The following is a 13,611-nucleotide window of genomic DNA, read 5'->3' on the forward strand; positions in this document are numbered from 1 at the left end:
TATTTTTAGAGGCAGAGAACAAAATTAAGACATGGCTCCATACTGAATGTCTATTTTATTTTCAGTGACAACAAATCTTAAGCAAATCCTCACTGTGTAACTCTGTAGAGAACTAGATTTTTTAACACCCCCCTCCCCCAAGATAAGTGACAAGATATCCAGAGTGTTTTAGATCATTTTGTGAGCTAGCAAAGAATCTGGATGCACTTTCCTTCCCGTTATTGACCTTTCACTTTTGTACATTCCCTTTACCTTCCCAGCCACAGGCCATGGAAAGGAATGATATCATTGACTTCAAGGCTTTGGAGGAAGAGCTGCAGGCTGCACTCACTGCTGATGAGAAGTACCAGCGAGAGAATGCTGCCAAGATACGGGCAGTGGAACAGAGGGTGGCTTCCTATGAGGAGTTCAGGTTGGCTTAATGTCATTTTTCTTAGGCCCTCCTATTATGGTGGACTGTAGTGGATAAGCGCATGTGCTTTGGAGTCAGACAATTCTGGGCTCAGTCCTAGTCCTTCCCTCTGCTACCTGTGTGATTTTGTGCAAGTAACTTAACCTCTCTGAGCCTCTATTCCTCATTTGTAAAAGAGAGTAACCATTGCTATGATTAAATAAGTTATTACATGTAAGGTTTCTGAGCACATTGTCTGGGACATGGGAAGTGCTTAAAAGCTGTCAGCTATTGTTGCTGCTGTTATTATTTTTATTATGTGATAATGACCTGCCAAAAGGTCCAGCCACCTCACACCCACAGACAGCATTAGGTCCATCCCTTAATCTCTGTCCTTTGCCCACAGGGATATTGTCCTTGCATCACATCTGAAGCCACTGGAGCGGAAAGACAAGATAGGAGGAAAGAGGACTGTGCCCTGGAACTGTCACACTATTCAGGGAACAACCTCCCAGGATGAAACCACTGAAATCTCCCAGGTAGGTGAGACCCAGCAGGATTCTCTGCCCTAAACCACCAATTCTGTTTTCTTACAACACATACCATTTCCTTACTTCTCATGTTAAGCCAACAGAGGCAGGTTTCTGCCTCCAATCCCAGAAAGAAAAGCAACTGTCAGATGGTGAGGGTGAATTAAATTGCACAGAACAAATCAGAAAGTGGTGTTAGGCAGGTGCCTTTCAGTCAGTTCTTTGACTTGCATTCACAGATCAGAGTTGAGTTGCTCTGGGTTCCATGTTATATAGTATAATGCTCCTGTGGCAGTGTTGGGAGGGAGACCCAGCCTGTCAGATCCTTAACACTCACTTTGAGTTCCTCCTCTCTTCCTGAGGTTTTTAGTCATCCTTTCTGCCCTGCTTAAAGTAAACCCTGACTTACTCTCACATTCATCAGTAGGAAAATCCTGGTACAACTGAGAATCTCAAATCATGGCCTGGGTTCTTTGGGACCCTCTCTCATCTGAAAATGAGACCCACATGGACCAGAGCCTTCCCAGTGCTCAGAGAGCAGCAGCATCTGAGCTAAGATGAAAACCCATAGGCTCCCCTCACTCTCACTGTCACAGAGCAACTGGCAGAGCTCTGGATTCCCTCTTCTTCTTTTGTGGTCTAGGAGAAAACAGTCTGGCAGTCAGAGACGTCAGCAGAGTTCTACCGTGATTGGCGGCGATACTTGCGGAGCGGGCCAGAGCGCTACCAGGCCCTGCTGCAGCTTGGAGGTCCCAAGCTGGGTCAGCTCTTCAAGATGGATGTGGGGTTTGGACTTCTAGGGGAGCTGCTGGTGGCACTGGCTGATCACGTGAGGCCAGCTGACCAGCAGGTAGTGCTGGGGATCCTGCGCAGCCTGGCCAACACCAAGCGCTTTGCCCTGAACCTGAGCCTGATGAGCCATGCAGAGCGAAAGAGCTGCAGGGGCTTGTTTCAGAAGCTGCAGGCCATGGGCACCCCCAGACCCATGAAGGAGGGTCTCAGCCAGGAGGAACAGGGTCTGGAGGAGCAGCCTAGTGGGCTCCAGGAGGAGGAGAGGCTCCTACAAGAGCTGCTAGAGCTGTACCAAGTGGATTGATAGGAACAGTTATCTTTAGAGGCCCCCATTGGTCACTGGAGGCATGTTTTGATTGTCTCAGGAGCTCTGCCCACACCTGTAATAAGAAGCCCACACCTACTTCCCTTCTCAACTTAGAATCTTCAGAGCAAAAGCTGGAACCGAATTTTCCCCTCTTCTCCACCCTCTCAGTGTCTTGATATTCTGAACTGTGTAGATCCACAGCATGGTCAAAGGCCCAGGAAATTAAAAGAGCTTTGCTGCCCACCCTTAGGGTCTGCCAAGCCTGTGGCTCACAACCCCGAGAGATGGGCATGTGCCCAACCAAGTGCTGGCTACACCAGTTACAGCCTCCACCCAAAAAAGGGAAAAAGCAAAATCATTAATCTTCTGTGGAAAATAAATACTGATCTTTATGGCTTTTAACAAGGATATTTATAGTGTAAAACCAATGAACAGATATTTAATCAACAAATGGTCAAATGCTACCTCATTTCAGGCCCAATAGTTTCTCCCAGCGACTGAGTTCCTGTGGAGGTTCGGCCTGGGAAAGCCCCAAGCCATCAATTTAGGTCTGGCCAGCCTCCCAGGCTTCTTCAGATGGCCAGATGTGAAGGTGGTAGGTTTTCTTCAACTCCTGAATTAACCAAAAGGAAGACCTATCCACCAGGCAGGCAGGGCAAGACCTGGAGTGGGGGGCAGAGATTTCCCTGTCTAGTTCCTAGGCCCTTGCTTCTCATTCCAGTTTCTCCTGATCCATTCTTGGGTGAGTGCCAGTGTTCTAGAAAGCGGAGTGAGGGCCAGGTTCTAGAATGTTTTTTCCTAGAGAGCACATCTGTCACAGTAGAAGGGCATCTTGTACATCAGCTGGGAATAAATTGGCTTGTCTTTGGCCATTTTCCCTGAAGATTTTTACTCCTTTCCTTGGCTGATTAATCCTTTCCTCATAAAGATGCCTCCTCTGGCAGTGATTTCTAGAAGTTCCATAGGCCTTTAGTGCCTTGGTTTGGCTCTGGCCCTTCTGACCCCTCCCTCCTTCTGGCATGAACATGGTCCATACTTTTATGCTCCTGTGGGCATGGGGGAGTCTCCAGGCTTTTGAAATTGTGGAGAAGGAGAACATTTTTCAAAGGACCCCCTGCCCTGCTTTCCTGATGTTTGACAATGCAGCCTACCTGGCCGACATGAGCTTTGAGCTGCCCTGCCACTGTAAGCCCGAGGAGGTGTCTACTGTGGTCTGGTACTATCAGAAGCACCTTGGTAGCAGCCACACCAAAGTTCTGACGGACTTTGATGGGCGGGTGTTGACAGAGGCAGCCCAGGTGCGGGTGGGCAGTGACCTGCTGGTCCGCTTTAGCATTCGCATGTTCAGCCTGTTGGTTTTCCGGGCCCAGCCTGAGGACTCAGGCTTGTACTTCTGTGGCACCCGCAAGGGGGACTACTTCTATGCCTACGATGTGGACATCCAGAGCAGTGAGGGAATGGTGGCCACCTTCAAGGACCTGGGCCAAGAGCCCTTTGCAGATGAGTACCGTGGGAGCCTCCATGTCTTCACCACCTTCTGGGAGTGGACCCCCTGTGACCGCTGTGGGGTACGTGGGGAGCAGTGGCGCATTGGCCTCTGCTATCTGCAGAGCCCAGACCTCTCCCCACGCTACCGTAAGACGCTGCCAGATGTGGTATCCTGTGGTTCACGGGCTGTGCCGAGGAAGCTTCAGGCCAAAATCAAGGACCACACACCTGAGCTGCTGGTTCAGAGTTGCATGGTGCCCTGCCAGAATTCGACAACCACCCAAGAGGGTGTGATGGCCATTTTCAACTATGTGTCCAAAGTGGGCAGCCGGCCCGAGGTGCCCCTGGTGCCCATTCAGTACTACCAGCAGAGGCTGGGTCATGGACTCATCATCTCCTGTCCTGGGGCCCGGCCGGAGCATGCTGTGGCCTGGGACAAGGACGACCAGCACTTGTATCGCACACAGTACTTGAAGGGTGTCAATAGGTCCATGAGGGTGTTCATTGACCATGGCAACCACCTCCACATCCGCTTCGCCCAGCTGGACGACAGGGGCATCTATTATTGCTGGCGGCAAGGCGTGCTGGTCGCTGGGATCCGACTGGGCATGAAATCTCGAGGGTACTACAAGGTCTCATTCTCAGACCCTGAGGTCCGCTCCGCTGTGGAGCTCACCCTAATGGGGTACCTGCTCATCACGGCAGTCTTTGTCATCATTCACCTTTACCGTTGCTGCTGTTACTTATTTTCCTGCTTTCCCACCTTCTCTCCCTAGGCTTTCTCTTCCCCATTTCTGAAGACCAGTTGTGCTCAAATGTGTTTGTTAAATGATTCCAGGTATCTCTAGGCGGGCATCTTGGGCTGGGACATGTGGCAACGGGATATGGTCAAATTTGTTAGTTACAACCTGCTCCCCATTTTCATGGGCACATCTGGAACCTGATCTGGGATGTGGGGAAGCCTGAGTCAGGTGAGAGGTGGACTGAGGCTAGGATGGAAGTAGCCAAGGTGCACGTCTTCTGATTTCAGCAGATGAGAGAAGGAAGAAGGGAACCTAATATTTATCAAAGGGCCTATTTGGTTATTAAACAGTGCTTGAGGTGCTTTATTTTCTTGCCTTCAAGGATTGCTAAGTAGGTGCTGGTTGAATTGGGGGTGGTAGGGAGAAGAAGGAAGAAAAAGTGGGAGGCCTCATATATGTTCCCTCTGTCTTCCTCCCAGTCTTGTCCTGGGACCAGCTGGTAGAAATGGCAGGTTTGGGAAGAAAGGTAGACTAGAACAGGAGAAATGGGGAGGAAAATGGAGGTCAAATTCAGGGCTTTCCTGAGAAAGTATACCCATGCTGGGGACTGGGGGTGAGAAGAGTGGCTTGGAGCAAAGGTGGGGGTGTGGTGGTGGCACCAAAACTGCTATGGTAGAGCAAGGTTGGAGGTGGGATTTGTCATGTGGCTGCTGCTGTGGGTGGGGGTGGGAGTGTTGAGCTCCCGAGATGATCAGTGACAAGAAGCAGGTTGGGTCTTGTCCAAGGCTACTTGCTGGCCCCTTGCCCGAGCCCCAGCTTCTCCTGAACAGATCCGAGTCCACTCTGGGGGAGGCAGAGCAGTTGATTTTATTTACCTCAGCAACTACAGGCCACAGTGGTGCCCTGAAAGTTAGCATCAGTGGGTGGCAGGAGGGCATCAGGGGAAGGGCACCAACTCTTGGAAAGAGGGAGGGATTCCCACTCCTCCCTCCCTTTGGCCTTAGAGGGAAGAGGGAGACCCTGGAGTGAGTCCTCTTAGTCCCATTTCTGGGCACAGATAATCCCATTAACACTCCTTCCCCCTGCACAGTCCTGCGGAAATCAGAGCTGAAGCTCTGGGTGAAAGTGTCTGCTCTCCCCAACCCCCAGGCTGTGGGAACTCAAACTAGGGTCTTCACTGTGCTCATGCCTCAATTTCCAGAACTGTAGAGTGCTACCTAAAATACTGGGGTACACTTTGTATTTGAGTAAGAGGGGACCACAGGGTCCTTGGTTTAGGGAAAAGCACTAGGTCACTGTGGGGTGCAGAGAGGCAGAGGTATTAGGCTGGCCTGACCCAAAGTACTTGCTGGGGTTGGAAGGCAGCAGCAGCAGGGGCTCGAAGGCTTGGGTGGGCAGGGATTATGCAGCAAGGAAGTGGCCTTTAGAACCCGGACAAAGTGTGCCCTACCCCTGTGGACAGCAGCCCCTTTCTCTATTTCAGTATCTTCAAGAGGATGAGTCACTTCCTTGATTCCCATGACCCAGAGGCCAAGTGTAACTGGTCAACCCCAACTCTGATGTCTAGCATCATCCCACTGCCTCCTCCACCATCTCTACCTCCCCTCCCCACTCTCATATGGAGGAAGTCCTCCTGGGCTTGCCCTTTCTGTACTGACCTGGGCGAGGCAGCCCCCTCTACTCCTTCTCAACACCTCTTCCCTCTTCACTTATACTAAGATCCTCTAGTGCTGAGAAGCAAGCTCCCACCTGCCCACACAGCACTGGGGCTGAGGCACTTGAATCACTGCTCAGGAGGCCCCTCTGGAATCTGGGTAGGCCAGGAATTCTGTCTGCTGAGGATTCCAGGTGGCAGGATGCCCGGCCTACTCTCAGACTGGCCAGGGGCCATCTAGATTCAGATGAGCCTCTGGCTAGGGCTACCTTGCCTGCGGGGCTTCCCCTTCCTGTCTCAGAGTCTGTTTTCCTCTGCAGCCTGAGTAAACTCAAAGACTCACTTCCCAGATAGACCAGAGACCTCCAGCTCTGGCAACAGTTGCCATGACAACAAGGATTAGGCTATGGAGGGTGATTTCTTAGGTCTCCAGGCCCTCCCCAACTTCTCTCTTCCCTCCTAATTCTAACTCAAACTCTGGCCCTTCCCCTCCAGGCTGCCCCTTTGGGGTGAGTGCCCTGTTAGGTGAAGTTGCTGGGAGTGGGGTGGGTGCTTTCTGGTAGGTCTAATGTTGATGGACCCTAGGCAAAAGCTGGCATAGAGCCTTAGTAGGGAGGGGAGCAGCTGTGGTGGTGGTGGGGGACTCAGGTCTGGGGAAATCAGCTATCTGAGGAGGGGCAAGTATCCTGTTTGGTACTGCAGGCTCCTCCCACTGTGGGGCCATCAGGTGGTTCCAGCCTCACATCACATCCTTGTGCTCCTGCTTGGACTCCTTAATGACCTGCAAGGGGCAGAGAAGTTGCATAGTGCCACAGTTAGGAGCTGACACAGACCCTGGGTCCACCACTGCCAGGCTATGTGACCTTGGACAAGTCCCCAGCCTTCCTGGGTCTTTCTTTTCAATGAAAGTAACCAGAACTCTCTCATGCAGTATTCAGAGGGGAAATGAGATCACTTGTAAATCATCTAGCACCATGCCTGGCACATGGGGGGATGATGATGTAAAATTAGCTAGTACTGTTACTGGTGTGATGGGGAATGGGTTACGCCAAATCCCTTTTTCCCATTCCTCTGGCAGGTTCCTTTAACCAAGCTGGAAATGGAAAGTCGGAAGTGAAAACTTCTAACTTTAAATTTTCTCTCTCCCCCAGGCCTGGCACTGGGGTTACCTAAGTCAAGATAGAAAGGGAGAAAGCCCAAGTCGGGACCCCATCCAGTGGCCTGGGCATCAGGCTCCGCTTAGAACTGTCAGTGAAGAAGCTGGGGGATTGACTTACATCCCCTCTTCCAGAGCCTCCTTGGGAAGCCTTTGAGAGCTATCGAGAACCTTCTGTGCCAGTTCAGGCTTTATTCCAGAGCCTGGCCTCAAGAACTCCTGGGGGCAGCCAGAGCCTGATGGGGCCAGAATCTCAGGTCTGCTTTCCTTACCTCTCCATCCCGCATCTCCACAGTCTTCACCACGATGTTCCTTTTGAGGTGGCCTTCTGACATGGACTTGGTGTCCAGGCTAGTTTCTGTGGTGTGAGAACAGGAGGCCTTCTGTGGGCTCTGGGGGCACTAGACATCCTCTGCCACCCTTGGCTTCCTATCACACCAGATCCTAAGTATGAAAGCTTATCCAACCCAGCAGGGAGGGCCTAGGCTCCTCCAAAGGGGCTGGCAACCCCCAAGTCCCCACTCTGTTGGGCAAGTCCTGGCTACTCTGTCCACTGCCCTGTTGCTCTCCTGGCCTGGCTGCATTTCAGTCCCTCTGCAAGCCCTTACCTGGTACCTAGCTTTCTGACAACCTAGCACTATGCCTAGGAAGGAGCACCCGGGCTTTGAAATCAGGCAGACCAGAGCTCGAGAGTCCCAGCTCAGCCACTAACCAGTCACATAACTGTGGGCAAGTCAATTGTCCTCTCCCAGGCTTAGTTTCCTCATCTGCAAAATGGGGATGATGAAACTTACTTTTCTTTAGGTGGGAGTGAGGAGTCAGTTAACTGAAACAATGTATGTGAAGACATTAGCTCAATACACGTGGGTCCCTTTCCTGTCCTTCTCCTTTCCTACTTCTCTCTGCCACTTCTCTGGGCCCTAATGATCCTTTAGTGTTTGGTACTTGGCAGTATTATCTCTGGCTAGTCCCCCTGATTAACCCATCTGATGCTGAACTAAGCTCTGGGACACACATATCTAGTATTCCTGAATTTCTAGGATTCCTGAATTTCTAGGCCAGAAGACTTTTTTTCCCATAGCTGATAATCATCTGAGGGCCACATACAAGTAAGAAGTAATTTAGTTTATCCCCCTCTCAGAGAGAAAAATATAACATGTCAACCTCACTAATATTTAAAATTAAGAGCAAGGAACATAAAACTTTTTCACTACAAGAGCAGCAGTCCAGGGGGAAATAATCCTCTGGGCTGAATCAGCATCAAGCTGAGCAGCAGAGCCTCAGGGATAGATAAATCAAGCAGAGAGCCTGGCCACTGGGCACAGCGAAACCCGAGGGGCTCTCTCAGTGATGGGGACGAGGTGAGGCAGAGACTGGCATTTGCTCAGAGGCCCCAGAGCATCTCATCTGAGCACCCAAGGACACTACACCCTGAACACCAGTCAGCTCTGCTAGTTTAACCTACATTTACCCCTGTGCCAGGTCCTGGGCTGGGCACTGAGGTTGCTAGGAAGATGACACAGGCTGGCCTGTTAGGGAAACCTGGGAGGAGGGAGCCCAACAGAACGGGAAACATGGACTTGGTGAAGTTCCCTCCTTGCCAAGTGGAGAAAAGCACCGTATCTGAGAGGGAGGCAGCTAACCGAGAGCCGGCGGGGCTCCATTTACAATCTGGTGAGCCTGAATTGGTATAACTTGTACTGTGAGGCTTTTGAGATGTCTTGTGACCTTGGGACCTTCCCCTTCTTTGGTGCCTTTGCCCCCTGTAGTGACAAGCAGTTAAAAAAAAAAAAAACATAAAACACTCAGATGAGCAGAGCTTGCTCAGGGGTCTGTGGACAGGTTGAGGCCCTCATCCAAATCTGTAGTGGAATGGGGTGAAGGGATAGAAGCGGGGACACAGGGTAGAGCAGGACAGAACTGGCTGTAGGCCCCACCCGAAATGCCCTGGGGATGGTGCATTCTGGCCAGAAGCTCTGCGTGAATCATGAAGGCCCTCAAGGGGAGCTCTGGACCCTTTTGATCCAGGTTCTCAGCCCCAGGCCAGAGCAGCAGCCCACAGACTTGGGGGCAGGGGCAGTAATCCAAAACCCCAGCCACATGGCTGGCTCTACTGACCTCGAATCTGCAGGTTGGAGAAGGTCTGTACAGGAATGGTGATACTGAAAGACAGCAGAGGGAGAGGGGTGACCAGGCTGCCCAAGGACATCCCAGGCCAGGTCCTGGTCTGGGGTTATCATGGCAGCCTTGAGGAGTGCGTTTCCTAACTTTCCTCAGCAGCCAACATGCTGGAGCTCCAAGAGTATGCAAGGGGCTTGGGTGTTACCTGTGAACATCTCCATTTGATGGGAAGTCTGGGCTTGGAAGATGGCGGAGGGGAGGGAGGAATGGCAAAACAAGTTCTGAAGAGGCAGAGAAGAGGTCTGGGAAAAAGAAGTCCAATTTTTGTTGGGATGGTGAGGGATGAGGCTTTCAGTTTAGGGAAGGTGACCCAAGTCCTTGCCCTGGGACCTAATCGACATTGGTTGAATTGAATCCATTCATTCATTCATCAAACATTCATTGATTACCTTACTGGGTGTTAGGCGAGCACTGTGCTGGGCACAGGCTGAGTAAGTCTCCTAGGGGAACAAAGTGTGACTCCAGAGAGGATTCCCCAGGGCTCTAGTCAGGGCTCACCGGTTCTCTTCGCCCTCCAGCAGCTTCCTATAGGTGGCGATCTCGATGTCCAGCGCCAGCTTGATGTTGAGCAGGTCCTGGTACTCCTGCAGGTGACGGGCCATCTCGTCCTTGAGGGTCTGCCCCTCCTCCTCCAGCCGGGCCAGGGCTTCCTGATAACTCGCTGCCTCCCGGGCGTGGCGCTCCTCCTGCTCCCGCATCTGCCTCTCCAGGGACTCGTTCTGTAGGGTGGAGCCAGTCCGTCCCTCGAGGCAACGTTAAGCCCTCGGACCAGGTCTACTCCCGGGGCTTTGAGGCCCCGCCCCACCCCCAGTCCTGGTCCCGCCGCGGGTTCTTCTCTAGCAGGCCCTGTGGTGGCCTGTCCCCCTTCTCCCGCTCGCCAGCCTCAGCTCGCCGCCCCCGTCCACCCGCCTCGGGCTCTGCGTACGCTCACCGTGCCGCGCAAGGACTCCAGGTCGCAGGTCAAAGCCTGCAGCTGGCGCCGGTAGTCGTTGGCCTCGTGCTTGGCCTGGCGGAGCAGCTCCGCGTTGCGGGCAGCAGCATCCGTCAAGTCTGCAAACTGTTAATGAGCGGGGAGAGGGTCCTATGCTGAGGGGCGGGTTTCAGCCGCACATGGGGAACTGTGTGGGAAGGCGCGGTTTCTGGGAAATCAGGGAGCTGGGCAGGACACCAGGGTTGCGGTCCAGGTCACTGGCCCTGGGTAGGATTATTCCCAGCGACTGTGACCCATGGATAGGGGACGCAGAAGCCACTGCTGCGTCTTCAGACACCATATCTGGGTGCACATGACATCTTCCTGGTCAGACATGTCTGAGTAGCCTGGGCAGTGCCTGGCATGCAGTAGATGCTCAACAACCCAGGACACACATGGCAGAGGCATCAAGAATGCACACTTCCAAGTGAGGTGGCTAAGGTTAGAAATCTAGCTCTACCCCTTAGAAGCTGTGTGACTTTGACCAAATTAGTTAACCTTTCTGGATTTCAGTTCTCTCATCTATCAAAGAACAGTACCTACTTCATAGTAAGATAATCTATGCAGAGTGCAAGGCCTGGCACACAACAGTGTTGTCTAATAACAGTAGTAGTAGCAATAAGTTCTTATTGGAAGTAATATTGCCCGTGTGTCCCTGGGCAAGTCACCTCATTTCTCTGGTGAATTTCAGTCACCCAAAGAAGATCCTCTCCCAGCTTCCTCCACCCTCCTTTCCTGATTCTCTTGTATGGAGCCAGGAGGGCTGCCTGGAGGAGGCAGGCTGGCCCACAGGGCTACCTTGGACCGGTACCACTCCTCTGCCTCGTGCATGTTGCTGGATGCCACTGCCTCATATTGGGTGCGGATCTGTCTCAGGGCTGCTGTGAGGTCTGGCTTGGCCACATCCAGCTCCACATGGACCTGCTGCCGGGCCAGCTGCTCCTGGAGCTCCCGCACCTCCTGACCAGGGTGTGAAAACGGATAGCAGGGCTCAGAGCCATGGTCGCAATTGGGGTTTCCCCATAATATCATGCCCTCTTCTGCCTGGCTGTTGGACACGGATGTTCGCTAAGGGAAAAGAGCCAGTCCTAGTTGGAGGAAGTGGATGGCCCAAGCTAGGGAAGGCAGAGGGTAGTTTGGGGGCCTCATGGTTTCCTTCCAGGCTTGGATATGCAGGAGTACTGAAAGTGTGCCTATGTCCTTATGAGAGAGTGTCTGAGTCCCTGTGTGTGGGTGTGCCCACGGGTTCCCAGCTCCCATGGGGTCATGTATGCTGAATCCATGATCTGAGGTCAGAACTAAGTGGGATCTTTTTTTTGTGTGTGAATGGTTCTCAGTTAAATGGAGACAGATGGCAGAGGGAATGGCCAGAGAGACTAACTGTGTGATTTTAGCAAGTTCTTTAACCTCTCTGGGCTTTAGTGGCCTCTGTGAAAGGTTGTAATACTGAAAGGATTACTATCTCAGAGGACATAGTGAAGAAAAAAATGAGGCAACAAGGTTTTGTAATTCTCACTAAGTGAAGTGTGTGTCTGTGTGCATTTTATCAGAGCTACTGATGCTCTCTTATCTGTCTCTACCTCTGTCTCCCTCAGTTTCTCTCTATCTCTCTTTTTCTCTCTCTGTTTCCAATCTCTCTCTCTCTGTTCCAACCTCTGTATTGGCCATTCCCCCCTCTGCCCCGGCTTTACCTCCTCATGGATCTTCCTCAAGAACCGAATTTCCTCCTCCAGAGACTCTATCTTTCTCTCCAGATCCAGACGGGCCAGAGTGGCTTCATCTGCCTCCTGCAGTAGGAAGGAGGCAAAGGGTCCCTCTAACACCGGACTTCGTCCTCACTCTCTAGCCTTGTCTGGGCCCCTCTTCCAGGCACTGGGGAGTAGTGCATTGCTTGGGAGGGCTGGTCTTGGGGGCTGTGTTTGGGTGAGCTGCCATCAACCCTTTGTCCCCCTCCTGCATCCCCACTTCACCCCTCTGACCTGTCGATAGGCGGCTAGGTTGCTCTCAGCCTCCAGCCTCAGGTTGGTTTCATCCTGGAGCCTGGGGTAGGAGGACATATTCCTGTGTCCATGCTCTTCTTAGGATTCCTGGAGCACTGCCCCATCTCCGTGGAGGTGGCTGCCAGAGAGACTCCTCCTACTCCCCATACCCCACCCCAGGACTAATGGAGTGGCAGGAGGAGAGAGTTGGCCAGAAGGGTGATGAGGGCCTTCGTTTTAACTCATTGCTAAGGAGCCTTATCAGGGTTGCTGTAACTGCTCCTGCTCACACAGGCACTTCCACCAATGTACATTCACTGCTGCACGCACACACACATCCTCCTGCACTCGAGGGCACACACATGACAGCTGCCTCGGCAAAGCACCATGCCCTTGGGGTTTCCTCTGGCCTTTGGAAATGTGCTTTATTAAGATTTCAGCTTCACAGCTGTACAAGTTGAAGTGCCTTGACTAGGATCATCACCTGTGTTCTGAAACCAGGATTTCCCACCATCACCACCACTCCCTAGCCCTCCGAGTGTACACCAAACTTCCCTTCCAATTCCTCCTTTATACAGACCTGGGCTCAGAATAGGTGAACTCTCCACCCACAGTCATAGGGCCCCGCAGTGAGTGAAACACACAGACCCTGTCTGCTGCGGCCCCTGACTGCTCTAGCACAGACTTTCCCAGTGGGGAGGGGTGGAGAGTACCTTTTTTTCTTGGCAGAAGATTTTTGGGAAACAGATCACAAGACTCTGGGCCTTCTCCCAGCCCCTCCCAACATTTGGGGAGCAGTGACAGCCCTCCCTTCCCAGAGGTGTGGAAACCAGTGAGCAGGGAGGCAGGGTCTCCAGGCCTGATTCCCTGTAGGCCTGCGGGCACTTCCTGTTGGGGGCTCAGTCCTCCCTGCTCCTGAGGCCCCTCTCCCAGGCCCTTACTTCTGCCTCAGGGTGCCCAGATCCTGTGCCAGATTGTCCCTCTCCACCTCGAGCCGGGCACTGTTGGTGGTGACTTGGTCAAGCCGCAGCCGCAGCTGGTGCAGCTCAGCCTGGTAGACGTCAGCCAGCTTGGTAGGCTCCTTGACCCGCAGCTGGTTCAGCTCCGCAGCCAGTGCCTTGTTCTGCTGTTCCAGGAAGCGCACCTTCTCAATGTAGCTGGCAAAGCGGTCATTGAGTTCCATCATCTCTGCCCTCTCACTGGCCCGCGTCTCCTTGAAGCCAGCATTGAGTGCCCCAGCTAGGGAGAAGTCCACCCTGGCTGGGAGTGGAGGTGGCATTCGAGCCAGGGAGAGGCGAATGCCAGGACCCAGGCGGCGGCTGGGAGTCAGGCCCCCCACCATCTCAGAGGAGGAAACATAGGAGCGGTGGGCAGCTGAGGTGACCCTTTTCCTCTCCATCCTGGCCTGGCTCTGCTCACT

At 52.8% G+C, this 13,611-nt stretch overlaps 3 protein-coding genes across 5 annotated transcripts; 2 read left to right on the top strand and 1 right to left on the bottom strand.

Annotated features, from left to right (window-relative positions):
- The first annotated feature begins 266 nt into the window (after nucleotides 1-266).
- On the top strand, nucleotides 267-2,938 carry DNAAF19 (dynein axonemal assembly factor 19). Its single transcript, XM_090291658.1, has 3 exons — nucleotides 267-412; nucleotides 798-930; nucleotides 1,565-2,938. Exons 1-3 carry the CDS (start codon nucleotides 270-272, stop codon nucleotides 2,015-2,017), a joined length of 729 nt encoding a protein of 242 aa, XP_090147784.1. The 5' UTR covers nucleotides 267-269; the 3' UTR covers nucleotides 2,018-2,938.
- A 101-nt stretch (nucleotides 2,939-3,039) lies between these two features.
- Nucleotides 3,040-4,506, top strand: FAM187A (family with sequence similarity 187 member A). Its single transcript, XM_090292075.1, has one exon. The coding sequence runs from the start codon at nucleotides 3,040-3,042 to the stop codon at nucleotides 4,282-4,284; it is 1,245 nt and encodes a 414-aa protein (XP_090148201.1). The 3' UTR covers nucleotides 4,285-4,506.
- Nucleotides 4,507-5,102: 596 nt separating this feature from the next.
- GFAP (glial fibrillary acidic protein) lies at nucleotides 5,103-13,611 on the bottom strand. 3 transcript variants are annotated; one of them, XM_090292058.1, is made up of 10 exons: nucleotides 13,133-13,611; nucleotides 12,192-12,252; nucleotides 11,904-11,999; nucleotides 11,011-11,172; nucleotides 10,174-10,299; nucleotides 9,741-9,961; nucleotides 9,180-9,223; nucleotides 8,705-8,824; nucleotides 7,334-7,419; nucleotides 5,103-6,686 (listed from the first exon to the last, which is right to left on the bottom strand). In XM_090292058.1, the coding sequence occupies exons 1-10, from the start codon at nucleotides 13,588-13,590 to the stop codon at nucleotides 6,645-6,647; spliced, it is 1,416 nt and encodes a 471-aa protein (XP_090148184.1). In that variant the 5' UTR covers nucleotides 13,591-13,611; the 3' UTR covers nucleotides 5,103-6,644. The 3 variants fall into 3 exon arrangements, with proteins under 3 accessions (XP_090148184.1, XP_090148185.1, XP_090148186.1); XM_090292059.1 differs by lacking the exon at nucleotides 8,705-8,824; XM_090292060.1 differs by lacking the exons at nucleotides 5,103-6,686; nucleotides 7,334-7,419 and having other exon boundaries at nucleotides 8,700-8,824.

This window comes from Furipterus horrens, unplaced genomic scaffold (assembly GCF_987537825.1).
Source record: "Furipterus horrens unplaced genomic scaffold, mFurHor1.1.pri manual_scaffold_11, whole genome shotgun sequence".
Taxonomy (NCBI): Eukaryota; Metazoa; Chordata; class Mammalia; order Chiroptera; family Furipteridae; genus Furipterus; species Furipterus horrens.

What these genes read in the sequence shown, in the direction of transcription:
- DNAAF19 (XM_090291658.1), top strand. Translation starts at nt 270, where the DNA reads ATGGAAAGGAATGATATCATTGACTTCAAGGCTTTGGAGGAAGAGCTG. An exon ending in GCTTCCTATGAGGAGTTCAG is followed by an intron (nt 413 to 797) that starts GTTGGCTTAATG and finishes CTTTGCCCACAG; the next exon opens with GGATATTGTCCTTGCATCAC. An exon ending in AAACCACTGAAATCTCCCAG is followed by an intron (nt 931 to 1,564) that starts GTAGGTGAGACC and finishes TTTGTGGTCTAG; the next exon opens with GAGAAAACAGTCTGGCAGTC.
- FAM187A (XM_090292075.1), top strand. Translation starts at nt 3,040, where the DNA reads ATGAACATGGTCCATACTTTTATGCTCCTGTGGGCATGGGGGAGTCTC.
- GFAP (XM_090292058.1), bottom strand. Translation starts at nt 13,590, where the DNA reads ATGGAGAGGAAAAGGGTCACCTCAGCTGCCCACCGCTCCTATGTTTCC. An exon ending in AGGAGTGGTACCGGTCCAAG is followed by an intron (nt 10,300 to 11,010) that starts GTAGCCCTGTGG and finishes GCTCATTAACAG; the next exon opens with TTTGCAGACTTGACGGATGC. An exon ending in TGGAGATGCGGGATGGAGAG is followed by an intron (nt 6,687 to 7,333) that starts GTAAGGAAAGCA and finishes TGCCCCTTGCAG; the next exon opens with GTCATTAAGGAGTCCAAGCA.